The sequence below is a fragment of the Pollachius pollachius genome (assembly GCF_949987615.1).
Source record: "Pollachius pollachius genome assembly, chromosome: 1".
Lineage (NCBI taxonomy): Eukaryota > Metazoa > Chordata > Actinopteri > Gadiformes > Gadidae > Pollachius > Pollachius pollachius.
Window position 1 is genome coordinate 46,019,659 of NC_136934.1, and position 21,251 is coordinate 46,040,909.

The 21,251-nt window shown below is 46.0% G+C and overlaps 1 protein-coding gene across 1 annotated transcript in view; it reads left to right on the forward strand.

The window, feature by feature from the left end:
- Window positions 1-4,648: 4,648 nt before the first annotated feature.
- The window catches only part of LOC307088075 (collagen alpha-6(VI) chain-like), a 36,881-nt gene continuing 20,278 nt past the window's right edge, over window positions 4,649-21,251 (forward strand). The window contains exons 1-15 of the mRNA XM_079753854.1: window positions 4,649-4,804; window positions 6,802-6,912; window positions 7,227-7,832; window positions 8,132-8,737; window positions 9,249-9,818; window positions 9,963-10,583; window positions 10,749-11,309; window positions 11,482-12,033; window positions 12,376-12,957; window positions 13,209-13,769; window positions 13,977-14,326; window positions 14,641-14,719; window positions 15,170-15,315; window positions 17,151-17,243; window positions 20,968-21,021. Coding sequence (XP_079609980.1) covers window positions 6,834-6,912; window positions 7,227-7,832; window positions 8,132-8,737; window positions 9,249-9,818; window positions 9,963-10,583; window positions 10,749-11,309; window positions 11,482-12,033; window positions 12,376-12,957; window positions 13,209-13,769; window positions 13,977-14,326; window positions 14,641-14,719; window positions 15,170-15,315; window positions 17,151-17,243; window positions 20,968-21,021 — 5,460 coding nt within the window. The 5' untranslated portion in view covers window positions 4,649-4,804; window positions 6,802-6,833. The remainder of the gene's footprint in view (window positions 4,805-6,801; window positions 6,913-7,226; window positions 7,833-8,131; window positions 8,738-9,248; window positions 9,819-9,962; window positions 10,584-10,748; window positions 11,310-11,481; window positions 12,034-12,375; window positions 12,958-13,208; window positions 13,770-13,976; window positions 14,327-14,640; window positions 14,720-15,169; window positions 15,316-17,150; window positions 17,244-20,967; window positions 21,022-21,251) is intronic.

Here is a 21,251-nt window from a genome sequence, read left to right on the forward strand (position 1 = left end):
GCCTGTTTAACTTTCCCTTTATTTTCTATTTTTTACCAGAAAGATACAAGATCTGATACCAGAGAGAAAGGATAAGGGTTTGAGACCCAAGTTCTGTCTGGGTTAGAGTCCTAGAATCTGGGTTGGAGTCCCAGAGAAAGGACCAAGTTCCTTAGGTCGGGTTATAGTCCCAGAGAAAGGCCTGATTTCTGTCTGGGTTAGAGTCCAGACGTCTGTCTGGGTTGGAGTCCCAGAATAAGGCATTTGGTTCGTGGTTAGAGTCCCGACGTGTGTCTGGGTTAGAGTCATAGAATCTGGGTTAGAGTCCTAGAATAGAAATTGACTAGAAGTTGGAGTCCCAGAGAAAGGACCAAGGTCCTTTAGGTCGGGTTGGAGTCCCGACGTGGGTACCAAATTCCTTTAGATCGGGTTGGAGTCCCGACATGGGTACCAGAGAGACTGTTGATCTGATCTTAAATACATTGCACTTTCTAAAATGCTGATCTATTTTACTCATTTCTTTGCATATGTTTTCTTTTACTTATCTATTCTTTTATTTTATGACAATGTTTATATGTGAAGAACTTTTAGTATGCCTTGTGTATGAAAAGTGCTATATAAATAAAGTTGCCTTGCCTTGCTAAGTAATTTATTGGCAAAATATTTGATTTTACTGTGCCTGTTCAACATCTGGGAACGGGCCCACAGCGAAGACGGACGGAACAGCAGTTGGTTTAAGAGCGTGCCTCATCATGCCGAAAAGATTTACATGATAATTCTCCAGTTTGAAATGGAGACTGCGTATCGTTTTTCCTTTTATAATTTCCATACCGACATCTTCTCCAATTGTGGGGTTGTTTATCGCCCGCAGCCATAGTTTGCAACGCTGATCGTCTTTCACTGGCAAAACGTGAAAACTTACTGTACCATCCTCGACTTTTCGGTGCAACCGGGTACCAAACAACCACTGGGCATTATTGAGTTTGAAAAAACGAGAGCAGAAGTTGAAACTAGTCAACGTATCACGGGGATTTGTTTACACAAAGTTTGCTCGCTCTACCACTGGCACTAGGACCATGGGTCCTTCCCCCTCCAAACGGAAACAGGCGGGTGGTGCAGCGAATGCAATGAACTGTGGTAGTTGGAGGATTTCTTACTTTTGAGCCAGAGAGACACTTTCTGCCTTTTCTCAGGCTAGGATGAACCGATTTCAATTTTTTTCACATTTATAATACATATAATTATTTACATATTTATAACCTTCATATCTCCACCAGTGAAGTATCCCTTTAAGTTAGCCGCCCGGCAGACTACCACACGATGTGAAAAAAATGCCTACGCCTAATGGTTGATAATGATGACATCAGGCTCTAGGGGTGTGCCAATCACCGCAAATTCAAATTTGATTGGTTTGTTTTGTTGTCACTCTATATTTATATCAAATATGCTTTCTATGAGCAGAGCCTTTAACCAAAGACACAGCAGGCCCTGGGGGCGGAGATAGCTGTATGAAGACACATGCTGGCGTAATAGTAGGATTATTATATAAACTGAAATCTAACCAAAATTATTCAAAAAAATGTAAGAGGCCCATAGGCCTAATTTGAATTATTAATTATTTTAACTAACATAACTCTTTTATAAAAATTGTGTATCATTAAGTTGTATTATGTAGGCCTATGTTTGTATGTAGGGTATATATTGTTTGTAGGCCTCTGTAAGCCTAGTGTTGTGTATGTTGTTTGAATGTATATAGTAAGTAGGCTATCTAGTGTGTAGGGGAGAGCCGGGTCGATTGAAACACTTTTCAGTTAAATGTCTTTTTCAAAGATGACGTTACATATAAAAATAATTGTATCATGTGATCCCCAACTCACATGTGTATTCTTAGTATGTTGTCAGTATGCAGCGATCTCTTATTCATAAGTATACTTTTTGTATATTGTGTTCTTATCGAAGTTTACAAAAATATATTCTCATGCTTAGCTTTAGGCTTCTTGTCTACGAACTAGACTTGAAATAACCTTGGTCACCAACCTTTTTTTACTGTTGCACTTATTGTTTGGGTTTGTCCCGCCCAGAGCCGTTTCTTGCTATATGCGGGCTATGCGGCTGCAGGGCCCCAAACAGCCTCATATTTTATTATATGTTGGAGAATTAAAAAGTACCTGTATTTATTTGCATGTATTGCATGCATTCATTATGCATTTATTTGCAAAGCGTGTAAGTGTTCGTGGGGTAATCAGGTCAAAATCACGGTGATTTTGCCCTGATTACCCCACGAAGAAACGGCTCTGAAATCACCTTTGGGCTGGGCTGTCACGTGGCAAGTGACGCCTGCCGACAGGTCTGACGGGATGATTGACGGGATGATTGACAGCCGCCCACCTTCCACTGAAGTGATGAGAATAATAACGGTAGACGCTAATTACAATGTCGTCTAAACGTACTTATGTGTCTGGTGCAGAGAAACGCAAAAAGAAGAAAAATACGATGAAGAAAAATTATCACAGGATAAAGGTAAGGCATTTGATGTGGGGTGGAGGGGGACACATAATGCCAACTTTTGAACGAGTAAGTTAGTGGCTAGCTCAATAAATGGGAGCTACCTCAGCTAATGGGCTATGATTGTTTGTATGTAAATAAAGACCGCTTTATCCAGAGTTTGCTTTACAAAAAGGCTCAAATAAATGTGTCTCAAGCATAGACTTGTGCTACTATTTTATAATATAATTAGTGCTGTCAAGCGATTAAAATATTTAATTTTGATTAAACGCATTAATGTCATAGTTAACTCGCGATTAATCACACGTTTTTTCCTATTCTAAATATCCCTTGAGCTTTCGAACAAAACTCTTGTTCAGCAAAGAATGGAAATACTATTACATTTATTATTTAAACCAGTATGAATATTCCTACCGTACGTAGGCCTATACACATTACCAGGCTGTCGAATAACACCCACACACACACACACGGTGGCGTAGTGGTTATCGGGAGAGTGGGAAGAATTAACGGCCCTGTTGGGCCGTTAACGTTTCGGAGCTGTCGGGCTGATTACTGCGGGATAACAATATTTTGTTTATAAAAGTTCCTTGCAGCGCCGTCGAGTAGGGTCTGTCTGCGTCCTGCAAGACGGAGGCGTAACTTGTAGTAGGCGTAAGAGGAGGAGGCGTGTCTTGTATTTTTCTAAATCGCTGTCCACGCGAGATCTTCCTCTTTTTGTGGTAAAAAAAGTCTTGCAAATCTGTAAATTATTTTCTTATATGCATATGACTCAGGGATGTCAGTTTCACGTATGCTAGTAAGGCTATGATTAAGCTAATCAAGATCATATTTTTAGATGAGCGGGTCGTGTGCATTATTTTTATATAAGGCCTAATATTTGAGGTCAGAGTTGCAGTCATTTATGTACCCGCCCACCACTGCTATATACAGATCACTTCCGCGATTTAGAAAAGTACCAGACACGCCTCCTACTGCAAGTTACGCCTACTACAAACCACGCCTCCGTCTTGCAGGACGCAGACGGATACTATTGGTGCCGTCCGGCAGCCTGAGCTGTGTGCCCGCAACCTCTCAGGGCTTGTTCACACTACCTCCGTCCGTCGACGGATCTCATTGACTTTGAATGGGGCGCTTGCGAAATGCATTGTGGGTCCGTCCGTCCATTTGGCTCTTTGGCCTGCGTCAAAAAGTTGAGAAATGTTCAACTTTTCAGGCAGCGCCAGATCCGTCGGCCAATAAGATCGCAGTTATGCAAATACACTCCACGCGTTTCCTGGATCGATTTTGCAATAACAAGCAGAAGGAAGCAGCAAAAATCCGGCCGTTATATATTTTTAAAGAAATGTGGAATAATAGGATTGTTTTTAGTCACCTGTTTGGGTCCTCTTTGATTGGCTGCAGTATGCGTATACAAAGACTACGTCCGACACGCCCTCGGCCATCTGCCGACGGACGCATGTAGTGTGAATAAGGCCACCACTCAACAATCTGTCAACGTCGCAACAAACACACTTTCAAGGAGTTTTTCATTAATCGCGCGATAAAAAATGAACGCCGTAAAAATTGGTTTGACTTAACACCGTTAATAATGCGTTAGACTGACAGCACTAAATATAATATATTGTGGCGAGCAGCACGGTAAGCACCAGACGGGAGCCCAGGTTGAACCAATGATGCAGTTCCGTGCCCCATACACCGCACGACTACGGACTGCCTTTATCAACAACGACCATAACAGAAACACGGGACACCTGACCAACACACACAACACTCTCACTAATGGTCCCGATCACACTACACATCACACAACAATGGAACAACACACAATTAATAAAGACCCCAAACCCGTTAACCCCACTTAACCTAACAACAGAATAAATTAACAAAACCCCTTTTGTCAACTGACAACCCCAATTCCCAGAATCCCCGCGGCTCCGGAACATGGCGCCCACACCCGTGGTCACCACAATATTATATTTTCTCAGCAGCCCCACATAAAAAAAAATAAATAAAAATAAAAGGGTTAGGGTTAGAGAAATGAGATGACGAATTTCTTTAGAATTCTCCCGCCCCCGTCCCCCCGCCTCTCTGGAAGCGTAATTGACTCGGCATGCCTCCTTCTGCTAGCAGCAGATTACTTTCTGTGCCCACTTAGGAAGGGCTTAGGTGTGCAGTACATTGACTGTTACGGTGCACGGCGCTATCCATTCTAGACCGGGCCGTGTTGAGGGTTGGAGTGCTGCGTGGACCTTCATCTACTGTGGACACTGACACGGGAATCATTGCTCTGCGCGCCACGAGGACACGCACACGCTCAGTAAGTGGATACGATGGGTGCGTTATTGGTTCACAGAATGAATGGACGGAATCAAACCGATGTTATTTTTTGATATATTATCATTATGCAATGTAAATGCATGATTCAATTTTTATTAAGAAAATTGATGGCAGAAAGGAAACAAATATTGAACATGAGGTTAATATTGAACAGCCTATAGATGCGTGTGTACATCTGTCAAAGGTATTGCTTGAGTGCTGTAATTAGCAAAATGGACTAGAAGTAAATATATATATGGTGTGTATTGTAATATTGCAATAGTGTAATTTATTAAGCAACATTTTTAGCTATATGTCATTGTTATTTCAGCTTAAAGGAGCTATATGTAACAAATTGACTGTACTGACAATTATGGGGAATTATACACTATTGATAATTATCACAATAGGCTTATGAATTCAAAATACCAAACACAGTCTAAACAGTCTGTTCTGTCTCTGAATCCTCCCTTCCTCTGATTTAAGGGGATTCTCGCCTGCAAGTGAAGTTCTCCGGTGTAAATGACAGGTTAGGAAACTTTAAACAAAAGGACCATTGGAATATGAGACGATCTGAGACAGTCTAGGATCGTCAATTCCCCTGATGGATTATTCATCCTTTTCTTGACCCTTCGTGTAATTTCCCAGATAAAGCTGAGTCATGTGGTGTTGGGTGGTGTTAAACTGTACAGGCCAAATCTGGTCCTGTGAGGCCTGGAAAAAAAGAGCTTTTCATGTTTTCATTGGCCTGTATGAATAGACTTAACAACCAACCTCCTTCTTCTCTCCAAACCTCTGAAGATCATTTTTGATATTTCTGAGTAACCTTGACCCCGTCTTCCAGTGTATTCCAATTTGGGTCTCAGGAGTGGCCATTGTTGGAGTATGGTGTTATTTGGTCTCCAGTTACATGAATGAGTTATTCTGATGGATGAAGCAGATGATAACATTCAGGCACAGTTTCCTGTACTGGCAGGCAGAGCTGAGGGAAAAGGAGAGTTTGCGAGAAAGGGTTAGTTCCTCCTACAGCATGACAAGGCGTCGGTATTCCCATGTTTGGCCCGGGTTCGCAAAAATCTAAAAACTCTTGTAAGACCAAGGACCATCTGTATACTCTCACATCTGTCCATGCTTTTGGACATCCAGATAGGGGTGCACTGTCAGTACAGCAAGAAGCACTGTCAGTGAGGAGTACAAACACATGACCCAGGAGGCAGTATCAGAGGCGTTCCAGCGCCCAGTCGATGGCCAGACCCTCTTTATCTACACTGGTGTACCCTTGCTGGCTGGGATTCAGCTTCCTGCCATTATATAGCAGTCGGTGTTCCTCACTATTGACCTCCTGGGAGAGGAATGCTCATGTGCCCAACTGATGCATCCGTTGGACTCTACGACCTTTGGTCAAGTCAGGCAAAGACTGGCCACGTGTAGAGGACAAAGCTAACAGACGCTTGTGACCAATCCCAGGAGATTACCCTTGTGGATGCACACACAGACACACATACACACACACTCCCCCAAAACACCATCCACTTGGGAGTCTTGGGGGGTCGATCTGTCTCCAGAGGTCATAACATGTAGCAGACCAAGGGAGATGATTTAGTGGGTCTTGCAGACTCCTAAGGGCTCCTCGGGTTATTCACAGAAGCGGTTAAGTTATTCATTATAAACCCATTATTTACTTCCATATTTAGTAGCATGAGCTCTAGTAGAGTATGGGGGATTTCTGCATATTAGTGCCTTCAGAACTGTAGTTTCCTTCCGGCCCCTACTATCCAGGTTACACACTCTCTCTCTCTCGCTCTCTGTCTGTCTGTCTGTCTGTCTGTCTGTCTGTCTGTCTGTCTGTCTGTCTGTCTGTCTGTCTGTCTGTCTGTCTGTCTGTCTGTCTGTCTGTCTGTCTGTCTGTCTGTCTGTCTGTCTGTCTCTCTCTCTCTGTTTCTCTCTGTTTCTCTCTGTTTCTCTCTGTTTCTCTCTATCTCTCTCTTTCTCTCTCAGGAAGAGCAAGGTCTTGAGAGGGACGTGATAACATGGCAGAGATCAGGAGCCTCCTCTTTGTTGCTCTCATGGCCACCGTGTGTCTCCACGGCAGCGCAGCTCAGTTAACAGGTGGGTGTTGTTAGCTTCAGGTACCGTCTTCTCTTGTTCCTGTCTTCTCTTTAAACTGATAAATTCCCTAGACAGAAACATCTAAATTTGACCTTGTGGCGAATTGAGTTAATTTCACTTTTTGCAAAACCCAAATCATATAATGTGCACAGACCCAATCAGCTCCATGATTTCTAATTATCCTATTCACTTGGGAAAAACTTGCAATAAACAATCCTGTTCAATGTCCTCATTGAACCATTTTCAAATTGTGTTTGCAGCTTCGTAATCCAGAAACACACAAACACATAACCCTTTCCTCTACCCCGACCCAGACACTCTCTCCTCCAAAAAATGCACTGAGACATCACTGGCGGACATCGTGTTCCTGTTGGACGGCTCCTCCAGCATCACCCCGGACAGCTTCCAGGAGATGCTCCTCTTCCTCCAGAAGTTCATCCAGAACCTCGATGTGGGCGCGAACAAGGTGCGTGTGGGCGTGGCGCAGTACAGCGACCAGCCCTACAAGGAGTTCCTGCTGAAGGACCACATGGACAAGGCCTCGCTGCTGGATCAGGTGAGCAAGATCCAGCACCGGCATGGAGGCACCTTCACGGGCCGGGCCATCACCTTCCTCCAGCAGACCTTCTTCACCCCAGAGGGGGGCAGTCGCGCTGCAGTGCGCGTACCCCAGATCGCCGTGGTGATCACGGACGGGGACTCGTCCGACAACATGATCGAGCCCGCGCGGCAGCTGCAGCAGAAGGGGGTGATCGTGTTCGGCATCGACATCGGCGGTTCCAATTTAACGAACCTGCAAGCGATCGTCAACCGACCCCACGAGCGCTTCTTGTTCAGCATCAACAACTACCAGGCCCTGCAGCAGGTCCTCGACAGGCTGCTGCAGACCCTCTGTGTGACCGTTGAGGACCAACGCACCGGTATGGTGGCATCTCCACCACATGCTCCCATGAACACAAACATATGCAACATCAAAAATTGACCTTGTGGCGAATTGAGTTAAGTTCACTTTTTGCAAAACCCAAATCATGTAATATGTGCACCATCCCAATCAGCTCCATGATTTCAATTTATCCTATTGACTTGGGAAAAACTTGCAACAAACAATCGTGTTCAATGTTAGCATTATTACCATTAGCATTGAACCATTTTCAACTTGACTTTCCAGCCTCATCAAGAAACACACACAAACTCACAACCCTTTCCCCTCCCGTCCCAGCCCTTCTCTTTCCCAAAAAATGCAATGAGACATCACTGGCGGACATCGTGTTCCTGTTGGACGGCTCCTCCAGCATCACCCCGCACAGCTTCCAGGAGATGCTCCTCTTCCTCCAGAAGTTCATCCAGAACCTTGTTGTGGGCGCGAACAAGGTGCGTGTGGGCGTGGCGCAGTACAGCGACCAGCCCTACAAGGAGTTCCTGCTGAAGGACCACATGGACAAGGCCTCGCTGCTGCAGCAGGTGAGCAAGATCCAGCACCGGCAGGGAGGCACCTTCACGGGCCAGGCCATCACCTTCCTCCAGCAGACCTTCTTCACCCCAGCGGGTGGCAGTCGCGCCGCGAAGGGCGTGCCGCAGATCGCCTTGGTGATCACAGACGGGGACTCGTACGACGACGTGCTGGAGCCTGCCCGGCAGCTGCGGCAGGAGGGGGTGATCGTGTTCGCCATCGACATCGGCAGTTCCAATTCAACGAAGCTGCATGAGATTGCTAACCGACCCCACGAGCGCTTCCTGTTCAGCATCAACAACTACCAGTCCCTGCAGCAGGTCCTCGACAGGCTGCTGCAGACCCTCTGTGTGACCGTTGAGGACCAACGCACCGGTATGGTGGCATCTCCACCACATGCTCCCATGAACACAAACACAAACACACACACATGCAGGCATTCAGGTCCACACACACATTTATTTGAAACAAAATCGATAAGCAAACGTTAAAAACGAATGATATTTAACAATTATACACCGAAGGCAAAGTAAATAGTTGTGCTGTTCCCCACTATTGACAGAGCCTGAGGTGAATAATTGTTTTAGTATATCCTGAACATCCCTGAACACTCCAAAAATAAAAAAGATAACACTTTTTGCCAGAATTTATTTGTTTTTATCAGTGTGACGAGACAGACTTTTGCGATGTAAACAATATCCCGAGTTTGAAATCTCAATCATGGGATATTGCCCAATATCCTGAGATAGCGAACCAATCAAATTGCGCCATCTTAGGAGGTTCACGCATAGCATATACTAAATATATATATGTAATGATTCTATCTTCAATACTACTCCTTCTTTGATGCCGCCATTCTGTTTTACTCGATTTGTTCCTTCCCCAGCTTTGTTGAAAAGATATTCCGACATCTACTTCCTGGTGGACAGCGGCCTGAATGCTGCAGACCTCCAGCAAACCCAAAACATGATGGTGCGCCTTGTCAACCATTTCAACGTGGGAGATACGGCCCACCGCATAGGCCTGGCCCGGTATGGCAAGGACACCGAGGTGGAATTTCTCCCTAACCAGCACAAGAACAAAAAGGAGATGGTGGCCATTATCAAGGGTCTCAGCGTGATCCAAGGCGGGCCAAATGCCCCGCACAACCTGGGCGGCGCACTGAATTATGCCACCACTAACTTCTTCAGCCCCATTGCCAGGAGCCGTGAGCACTTGGGCTTCCGGCAGTTCCTTGTGGTCATGTCCGGGGCCAACTCCAGTGACAGCATCTACGAACCGGCCGGCCGGCTGAAGTCCGAGGGGGTGACGGTGATTGGCATTGGCTTCGGCTCGGGCATGACGGAGCAGATGAAGATGGTGGCCAGTGCCCCTTATGTTTACCAGTCTACCAACATCTTGCCCATGCTGAAGAAAGCGATGGAGACTGAGGAAAAGCATTTGGACGTAGTTGAGGGTGAGGATCATCAATGACTGACTTGGGATTTTGGTCAGTGTAATCAATGTTCTGTTATATATTGAGTTACTTCGATCTGTATTGGGAATCGTTAATTATTCCAAATTATAAAACATAGTACTAACCCCCTCATTTATTTTGCAGATTGTGTAGCTTCCAGAGTAGCTGATGTTGTGTTCATTGTGGACGAATCGGGAAGTATCGAAGCTGCTAACTTTCAGTGGGTGCTCTCTTTCCTGCACAATATGGTGGGAAGCCTTGACGTCCAGCCAAACAGAATACGGGTTGGCATAGTCATGTACAGCGACAAACCTGCAGGCCAGGTCTACCTCGATACCTTCGATAACAAGAATGAGATCCTCCAGTTCATCAAGATTTTGCACTACCATGGAGGAGGCACCAAAACAGGCCTTGCGCTGAAGTTTGCTCGCGAGAACGTCTTTGTCAAACAGCGAGGAGGACGGAAAAGCCAAGGCGTCCAGCAGGTTGCAGTGGTGATCACTGATGGAGAATCTCAGGATGAGGTGGAAAAGGAGGCAGCAGACCTGCGTCGTGATGGGGTCACCGTCTACGCCATCGGAATCAAAGATGCGAACAAGACCCAGCTGAGGCAGATAGCATCGCACCCTTGGACCAACCATGTATTCAATGTTGACAGTTTCGTCAGGCTGAAGACCTTGGAGAAGAGCCTGGAGAAGATCATGTGCCATAACATCTTCCGTGAGTCCATTGTAGTCGACGAGAGAAGAACTGACATCAAAGAAGGTTTGGGCCCGATGCAATTGCAATTTAAGAGTTGTTTTTGTCGTTTTAGTTCTCAAATATCGCTAACTGAGATGTTGGGTATGGAGCCCAGGACCCTTCAGATGAGAACTCACTACACCAGAGATACAGATCTATTCTAAAACATTATTTGTTTTATTTCTCCAGGATGTATGCAAACAGATGAGGCCGACATATTCTTTTTGATCGACCAATCAGGAAGTATTCAGCCTGACGAGTTCAAAGAAATGAAGAAATTTGTCATTGCCTTCCTGAACACCTACCACATTGGCCCGGACCATATCCGCATTGGGTGTGTCAAATATGCAGACTCACCCACCTTAGAGTTCGACCTGAATACGTACACTGACAGCAAAACCATGGAGAAGGCGGTGGAGGAAATCCATCATGCTGGCGGCGGTACCGAGACCGGACGTGGCCTGTCCTTCATGGCGCCCCTGTTTGAGAGAGCCATGAAAACTCGAGGGCACGAAGTCCCTGTGTACCTCATCGTCATCACAGACGGGATGTCGACAGACAAGGTCCAACTTCCCGCAGAGAAGCTGAGAAACCAGGGCGTCAACATCTATGCAATCGGAGTGAAGGAAGCAGTTGAGAGAGAGCTGCAGGAGATCGCTGGAAGCCCACAGAATACCTTCTTGGTGAATAATTTTGATGCCCTTAAAATAATCAAGGACGACATTATCACTGGAATCTGTTCACAAGAAGGTAAGCACATTTCTTTCCATGTTATTCCGTTGAACTGCAACTTAACCATTGGTTGAATATGTACAGGTTCAATGTGTAAGCGTACTAATTTTGTTTTTTTCTTGTTCCTATTTCTCACATTGGTAATATTAAAAGAAGAAGGGCTTACATTGAATGTGTTTCTTGTCCACAGCCTGCAAGAACATTCCAGGGGATCTCCTCTTCTTGATCGACAGCTCTGCAAGCATCAGCTCAGACGACTACCAGAAGATGAAGGACTTCATGAAAGCCATGATTGGCAAGTCTCAGGTTGGAAAGGAAATGGTGCATGTGGGGGTCATGCAGTTCAGCATCATCCAGACGATGGTGTTCCAGCTCAATAACTTCTACGACGAAGGAGACATGTTGAAAGCTATTGACAACATGCAGAGGCTGAAAAGAGGCACGCACACGGGCCAGGCCCTGACCGAAGTCTCCCTGTACTTTGACCGGGCCAAAGGGGGTCGTCCGGAGATAAGACAGAACCTGATTGTGATCACTGATGGCAAGTCCACGGATCAGGTGAAGGGGCCGGCTGAGCTATTGAGGCAAAAGGGTGTGACCATCTTCTCCATCGGTGTGATCAACGCCAACACCACACAGCTTCTGGAGATCAGTGGCTCTGACAACCTCGTGTTCACTTTGAGGAACTTTGATGCCCTGAAGAACTTGGAGAGGGAGCTTGGTCTGCGTCTCTGTGAAAGAGGTAAGACAACGGTAGGGTTGTTGCTGTATATAGTGGTAGGAATTGCACTTGCATATTATACTCCAGTAAATAAGCAAATCCATCTCAGGGAAAACGTTTGTATACATTTATATTTACAGTCATTTGTACTATTAAATTACTGAATAAAATGTAGTTGAGTTTGAAATGTTAATGCACTTTTTCATTGTCATGGCCCTATAACATCAATACTCAAACCATGAATCAATTTTGAAGAATGAGGTGGGTATTGCAGTTAGTCAATATTTTCAAGACCATGCAATACCACACAAAGTCCACATATTTCCTTGCCTTATCCTGAATGTCTTCTGTCTCTTGCTTTAGAGTGCCAGAAGACTCAGATGGCAGACGTCATCTTCTTGGTCGATGGCTCCTCCAGCATCACCGTCGACAATTTCTTGAACATGCTGAATTTCATGCAGTCCGTCGTGAACATGACCACCGTCGGCGAGAAGATGACGCGTTTTGGCGTCATCCTCTACTCCGACGAACCCAAATCCAAATTTACCCTCAAAGAGTATTTCTCCAAGAGACAGGTGTTGAACGCCATCCAGGCACTCAAGTCCCCGACGGGAAACACCTACACAGGCAAGGCCTTGAACTACACCCTACAGTTCTTTGATGAGCAGTACGGCGGCCGCCAGGCCTCCAAGGTGCCCCAGATCCTGATGGTGATCACAGACGGTGAGGCCACCGACCCACACGACCTAAAGGCTCCATCCGAGGCGCTGCGTGAGAAGGGCATCAGCGTGTTCAGCATCGGAGTGAAGGGTGCCAGCAAGAAGGAGCTGGAGATCATGGCCGGGGAACCCTCCAGGGTCTTCTTCGTGGACAACTTTGAGGCCCTGAAGACAATCACCCTCTACAGTAACGTCTCCAGTGGCCTTTGCAACACCACCATTTCTGGTAACTATCTTTCTGTCCGTCTGACTAAATATCAAGGGTTATATATTCAAGAGGGTTGTGCTGTAAAGTACAGAATAGAATAATGTAATAGTAGAGCATACAGTACAGTAAAACATATGGTGAAGTACGGTGTACTGTATACTGTACTACAGAGGCGCACTTTCAACAGTATTGTCGAAATTAGTGCATAAAGTATTATATAGTACAGTAGAGCATTGAACCAGACCCTTAAGTCCTCCATCTGTTCCCAGAGTGTAAGAAGGGGAAAGCGGACCTGGTTCTGCTGGTCGACACGTCTGAGACCATCAGCGACACTGACTTCAGCAACATGACGACCTTCATGACCGACCTGATCGGCAGCTTCAAGATCAGCAAGGATCAGGTGCGCGTGGGCGTGGCCCAGTTCAGCAGATGGCCACGGAAGGAGTTCCACCTAAACCAGTTCCACACGGTGGCGGAGCTGACCGAGAACATCCGGAATATGGTGCCGGAGAAGGAAGGAACCTGGGTCGGACTAGCGCTGGACTTCATCAAGACTTACTTCGAGGCGTCTGCCGGGAGCCGCATAAGTAGCAACGTCCCCCAGAACCTGGTGGTGATGATGGACGGGGTGTCCAAGGACGACGTGGTGCAGGAGGCCGAGGCGCTCCGGGGGATGGGCATCCGGATCTTTGTCATCGGCGTCGGTGACGTCAACAAGCTGGAGCTGAAGAAGATCACGGCCGACACCAACCAAATCTTCACGGTCCAGAACTTCGGCTCACTGGCCAAGATCAAGCAGAAGGTTGTGGACACCATCTGCGAAACGCCTGGTTAGACTTAATCTGTTAATCGGTTTGTCCTTCTGTCCATCTGCCTGTTTCTCTTGCACGGTATATTTTTTACTTCATTTGTTTACGGTAAGTCTGTAAGGAGTCTTCCTCTCCCTCCCTCTCTCCCCCTCTTCCTCTCTCTTTCTCTCCCTCTCCCTCTCTCTCCCCCTCTCCCTCTCCCTCTCCCACTCCCTTTCTCTATCTCAGCCTGCAGTATCGATGTGGCCATTGGTTTTGACATGTCCCAGCGCTCCGGGTACCATCTGCTGGTCAGCGGGTTTCCCAAGCTCCGGGCGGCCCTGCCGGAGATCCTCCACTATGTTTCCACGCTGAAGGGCCTCTGCTGCGTCCCGAACATGACCATTGAACCCGACGTCGCCTTCAGGTTGGTCAGCAAAGACGGGCGTGTCCTGCACGACTTCCACTTTGAGCCGTTCAGCGAGGCGGTGTTGGACAAGGTCATGAACCTGCAGATGTCGGAGGCCACCTTCTTCAACACGGCCCTGCTCACCTCCTTCCAGGAGAAGTTCAAGACCCAGTCCAATGCCGGCGCCAAGGTACAGCACAGCAGAAACCATCGGGAACACATGTAATGGTGTGAACTTTGCTGAGGTTATGGATAGTAGCATGAAATGTAATATCTTGTTGGGCATTCGTTAACAATAAATCAATAAAAGGTGATTATAAAGGTACTGGATTTGATGTTGAGGTTGTGTTGTAATAGCTCTCCCCTTTGTGCAACAAACAGATTTTTTCTCACACTCATCTGATTAAGCAGTGTTACTTTAGCCAACAGTAAGGGTTAGGGTTACGGTTGCATATTGAATGTGTCCTCCTCATTTTTTTTTGTGCGTGTACGTGTGCGTTCCAGGTGCTCGTGGTCTTCACAGATGGTCTGAATGAAGATGTTATGAAGCTGAAGCATCAGTCTGAGCTGCTGCGTCTGTCTGGTGAGGCCAGGATGCACTTGGGACTTATACCTGACTTTATTCTCCCTAACACTCTTTTTTGCACATTAATGTAATTTTTCTTGCTGTCTCTCTCTCTCTGTCTCTCTTTCTATTTCTCTCTCTCTCTCGCTCTCTCGCTCGCTCTCTCTCTCTCTCTCTCTCTCTCTCTCTCTCTCTCTCTCTCTCTCTCTCTCTCTCTCTCTCTCTCTCTCTCTCTCTCTCTCTCTCTCTCTCTCTCTCTTTCTACCTATCTCTCTAACTGTGTCTGTATCCCTCTCCCTGTCGTTCCTGTCTGTCTCTACCTGTCTGTCTGCCTCTCTCTCCCTGTCATTCCTGTCTGTCTCTCCCTGTCTGTCTGCCTCTCTCTCCCTGTATGTCTGCCTCTCTCTCCCTGTCTGTCTGCCTCTCTCTCCCTGTCTGTCTGCCTCTCTCTCCCTGTCTGTCTCTCAGGGGTGAATGCCCTGCTGGCGGTGGCCCTGGACGGTGTGCGTGACTCCAGCCAGATCCAAATGGTGGAGTTCGGTCGAGGGTTTGGCTACAAGGTCCCGCTCAGCGTGGGCATGCAGAGTGTGGGCAGCACCATGCTCAAACAGATCGTGAGTCCACCTTAACTAAACGATATTAAACAGATCGTAAGTCCACCGTAAAACTAAACTAAACAGATTGTGAGTCCACCTTAAACTAAACTAAACAGATCGTGAGTCCACCTTAACTAAACTATACTAAACGGATCGTCAGTCCACCGTAAAACTACACTATACTATACAGATCCTAAGTCCCCCTTAAAGTAAACTATACTACCAGATCCTAAGTCCACCTTAAACTAAACTATACTAACCAGATCGTAAGTCCCCCTTAAACTAAACTATACTAACCAGATCCTAAGTCCACCTTAAACTAAACTATACTAACCAGATCCTAAGTCCACCTTAAACTAAACTATACTAACCAGATCGTAAGTCCACCTTAAACTAAACTATACTAACCAGATCGTAAGTCCACCTTAAACTAAACTATACTAACCAGATCGTAAGTCCACCTTAAACTAAACTATACTAACCAGATCGTAAGTCCACCTTAAACTAAACTATACTTACCAGATCGTAAGTCCAGCTTAAACTAAACTATACTAACCAGATCGTAAGTCCACCTTAAACTAAACTATACTGACCAGATCGTAAGTCCACCTTAAACTAAACTATACTAACCAGATCTTAAGTCCACCTTAAACTAAGGTGGACTATACTGTCCACTTTAAAGTTGACATATTATGAAAACAATACTTTTCCTGGGATTTGGGATGTTATTTTGGGTCTCTGGTGCTCCCAAACGCATACAAACTTGGAAAAAAGTCTGTACATGATTTTTTGAGTGAGATACGCGTTTCTGAAAGTACCCCGCCTACAGTTACCAAACGACCGAGTCAGTTTCGGCGCCCCCTCCTACGTAGGAAGGGGGCACAGTTTAATATTGCCTCCAACTTCCCCACCCCCCTCCAATCAGAGCATAGCTAGGATTTTGTGGACAAGCGACGAGCGCTGGGCGGAGACGTTCGCGCATTTCAGAAGCAGGGATATTCCCTACAAAAATAGATGTCATATTTTTCAGTTTGCCATGTGATTGCCTGGCAGGGAATCCGGCGGAGCTGCCGAACTGCCGCCGAAGCTCTGCTCCGGGAGTACAATCCCCTTCTCCTCCATGTCGCGGTTCAATATGGACTTCAGAGAGTCAAGGCCAAAGTTCCTTTCCCCCAATTCTTCTCAACCATTGCCGAGATATCCCCCACTACGAGTCTTTACTTGTTGTGGAAGTACCAGAGACGTCAGACTCTGTCTCCTTTAACTAAACTATACTAACCAGATCGTAAGTCCACCTTAAACTATACTATACTAATCAGATCGTAAGTCCACCTTAACCTATAATATACTATACAGATCGTGAGTCCACCTTAAACTAAACTATACTAAACAGATCTTAAGTCCACCTTAAACTATACTATACTATATAGATCTAAGTCCACCTTAAACCAACTATACTAAACAGATCATAAGTCCACCTTAAATTAACTATCCTAAATCGATCGTGAGTCCACCTTAAACCAAACTAAAAAGATCATAAGTCCACCTTAACTTAACTACACTAAACAGATTGTGAGTCCACCTTAAACCAAACTATACTAAACAGATCCTCAGTCCACCTTGAACTAAACTATACTAAACAGATCATAAGTCCACCTTAACCAAATAAACTGAACAGACCGTAATTCCACCCTTAAACTAAACTACACTAAACAGACCGTAATTCCACCCTTAAACTAAACTATACTAAAATAAACGTTTTCTTGCTCCACAACACTCTCTTTCTCCCGCGCTCTCTCTCTCTCTCTCTCTCTCTCTCTCTCTCTCTCTCTCGCTCTCCCTCTCTCGTCCAGGACACCGTGGCCGAGCGAGAGTGCTGTGGTGTCATCTGTAAATGTTCGGGACATGAAGGAAGCCGAGGCTCGCAAGGATCCTCAGCTGCAAAGGTGAAAGGTCACCGCCTGCGATCTGGAAGCACTAGACAGACTTAACGATCAGCGTATGAACGCCTTGCACGTCGATCGACTGACTAAACGAACAACGTTTGAACGCCTCACACGTCGATTGACAAGCTTAACGATCAACGTTGAAGGCCTCACACGTCGATCGACCGACCCGGCGCCAGAGCAAATGTCTACAGGGGGCACGTAGATTTTGTGGGAGGGGCCACATAACTATTATGACAGACTGGTGCAAAAAAACTAATTTGCAACAGTCCACAGCAGCGAAAAAACATCAGCATTGCCAACAGCATTGCCTTAAGACGCACGCAGCTCGCAAATAGAACACATGAACACACACAAACAGCCAAATACAAAATACATTTGCATTGTGTGCACGGCGGCACATTAAATACCACAGCATGACGCCAACAGCAATATGCCTCGCCACGCAGTCGAGCAAATAAACATAAACATACAAAACATTCGCAACATTGCATCATGTGCTCGGCACATGATGCAATACCAGTATACCAGTAACAAACAGCATCACCACAAAAAAAACCCAAACATCACAACATCAGCTTTGCTTAGGCCTCAACGTTACACTTGTCCAACCAAGCTGACCACAGCAAAATCACACTATACGCAACAACCCCATTATCTGCAACACTGACTGAACAGCGTGAGATTTAATCATTATGAAAATAGTTTACTCACTGATTGATGCTAGTAAAGCTGGAGACGCCTTTTCCCCTTGGAATTGAACCTCCCCAGCAAACTGTCTTTCCACTGCTCCCTGCATTTTTAAGTCAAGTCCTTTTCAAAACTGAGCTGAATGAGGTGGGCTTTGCGTGAATGCAGAATACTCCGCCTGTGACCGCTGAAAATGTTCCTCAAAGCAGAATAGGAGTTTTTGAATGTGGCAGTGGAGGCTCCGAAAGTTAAAGCAGACTTAAATGCCACCATGACACTGGGCATTGCTTCCAGGGTCTTGTGGAAAGTTGTGAATAGTGTTTTCATAGTCCATTTATCATCCTCTGCGTGCGTGGAGGCTTCCATTTGGATGCGAAGGAACTGTCGGGCTACCACAAACTCAGCATCTACAAGTTTTGTGCCGGTCAAATCCAAGAGGGGCCTCACGTGTCCCAAAATGTTTCAATCTCTGGGTCAAGTGAAGCCAGTGATTCCATCAGTGCGCTGTTGCGCTCTCCAAAGCATCGTGCCATCTCCCCACAGACTGCGTCAATACATCCATAATACAGAGTCTCTGTTGTTTTGCTGTGTTGTCCTGGTTAATTTGTGCACCCAGAGACTGCTCAACAACAAAATCTTGTAGACATTTCTTGGTTTCTGTGCGTCTCCTCTTGCTTTGTGGGTTAGATGTATCCTCTGGCTCTGCACACTGATCACATAACGCACTGAACTCAGTTTCGGTGCGGAGGCCCTCAATACACTTTGTGGCAGCGTTCACCAGTTGGACAGCTGTGTGGAGATATCTTTTGACTGGATCAGTCTATTTGGTGGTTCAACCAGGGTTAGAATCGTGCTCATCAGAAATGCAATAATTCTGAAACTGGGTTTTGAAATTGTGCGTAGCAGTCCCACCACTTCCACTCTCACATCAACTGGGAACAAGTGTGTGTCGAGTTCTGTCAGCAGCTGGTAAATGTTTTCATGTGCTTTGCTTATCACCTGCACTGTGGCCAAATGACCCGTCCATCGTTGGTCAAGCAGATGTTTTAGTGTCTCCCGTTCATAATGAACAGTGACTGTGGGTCTTCTTATGAACTTATACAACAGATTACACACACTGAAGAAATCTACGACAGGCTGCTCTGCGGACATTGCCTGCCCCACCACCAAATGGAGCTGATGATTGAAGCAGTGGACATATAGTATTTCTCTCTTCAGTTCCTCCTGAAGGAGTTTCTGTACTCCACCATGTTTGGCCGACATCACGGAGGCCCCGTCATACACTTGGCTCAGTATTTTGTCTGTGCTCAATCCAGCCTTAGTCAGTTCGGAGATAACGGTTTGTGTGAGAGTCTTAGCATCCCCCTCCTCTGCAGTGGCCATTTTTCAAAAGCCGTTCTTTTATCTCATTGTTGTTTGCATCAATAAACCGAAGAACAATTGAGATATTTTCCCCGCCGGTAGGATCCCTTGTTCCCTCAACTTTGATAGAATAAAACGCATCCCCCACCTCTTCAACAGTATGCTCCACCACTAAGGTGCTCATCAATTCTATGATTTCGTTCTGTATGTCATGAGAGGTGTAGGTGGCTGTGCGGGGAATAGTTTCCATTATTTTAGCAATCTTTGCGTCTTTCTGTAAGGTATGCTCAAACAGCGACAGGAACAGCACACTGCCTGACCCTGACATGCTTTCGACTGAATTGTGGTCCTCTCTGAAAGGGAAGTTGATTGACAGCTAATAATGCTATCATATCGACAATAGTAGACACGTAGTAACGGTTCTGAGCAAGCTGATCTGTGTGCACCAGCGTACTTATTTCCTGACCTCTTGCTTCTCGCATCTGTCTCTCCCTCCACAAAGTCTCGCAGGATATGTGTTCTTTTGATGCAGCATGTTTGAGCAGTCCTTTATCAGTCTCCAAAGCATGTTTCCAGTCGCAAAAACCTTTAACAGTGAAAGCACCATCACATGAAGTACTGTGGCTAGCTCTAAATGTTCTGCATGGGGAACAAAAGGTGGCATCCGCTTTCACTCAAACACTCAAGCCATGGTTTGTTGTGATACCACGCACTGTGAAAGTGTGCTTCTTCCCAGAAAACAATCTGGCGGGAAACGTATCCAGTTTCACCTGGTTGGGTTGGTTCATTCCAAGATCGTCCGGGGCTGATAGTCTTTCAGTGTGTGGAGCTGGCCCAATAGCAGCAGCAGTGCCGGCTGTTGAGCCGGTCTCCGGGATGGAGGCCAGGAGGAGGCGGAGGCTGCTCCTGGCAGGTGTGGTGACAGAAGCGGCGGGACAGGTAAAGAAGAGCTGGATGCCCATGGTGGAGGCCAGGAGGAGGCGGAGGGTGTGGCTCCTGGCGGCTTGAAGTCAGAGCAGGTAAAATGCGAGGTCTCGGAGGAGAGGGCTAAAGATGGCTGCGTTGTTACAGCCAGCGGCGGGAACTCAAATCCAGCTCCAGCAACAGGCTCAACCCGGTCAGGGTTTAAGCTAGCTTGACTCAGTGTGGAAGTCGCAGAATCGCGACCAGGTCATAATGCAGGTTTCTTTTCCGGATTAGTATTAGTATTATTTAACCAACGTCTGACATCCATTTTCTGAACTCATCATAAAACACCAGGGCAGGCTAGGCTACTAACTTGCATACTGGGCTAACGTAAAACGCCGTCATTACACTTGAACGTTCCCGTGTGTGATGCATTCTGAATAGTGATAGGTTTACATGTATCAATGTAAACCACATAGTCTCTATTTTGTACACATTTTTTATTTATTTTAACAATAGTTTTTTGAGATTTGACATAGCATCTGACATCATGTAGATCTTAGCATAAAAAAATCAAATAACATCAAATGGGCAGGCTCAGCCCGGTCTGGCTCGTCCTTGGCGCCGGGCCTGCACGTAGATCGACTGACTTAACGATCAACGTTTGAACGCCTCACTCGTGTGGTACATGAAATCAAGCTTACATGGATGACTGAAGCACATGACGTCAAACAGCCCGTGTTTGTGTGTGTGTGTGTGTTTTCAGGGTGGTCCCGGACCTAAAGGTCATCCAGGATTCCCAGGAGAGGAAGGGACTGCCGTGAGTATTATGTTTCCTAATATAATGATCAGTTTATTTGAATACAATTATTTAAAAATCAAACTGAAGAGCATACACAAAAATGAGCATGCATACACATCCACATATAACATGTACTTTATGACAGTCATTTACATACGCTCACAGTCATACATACTCTCAGAGCCTGTATCAGCTTTTCTTTATTTTTTGCTTTCCGTTGGTGTCGAATACAACTCTACGCTCAACAG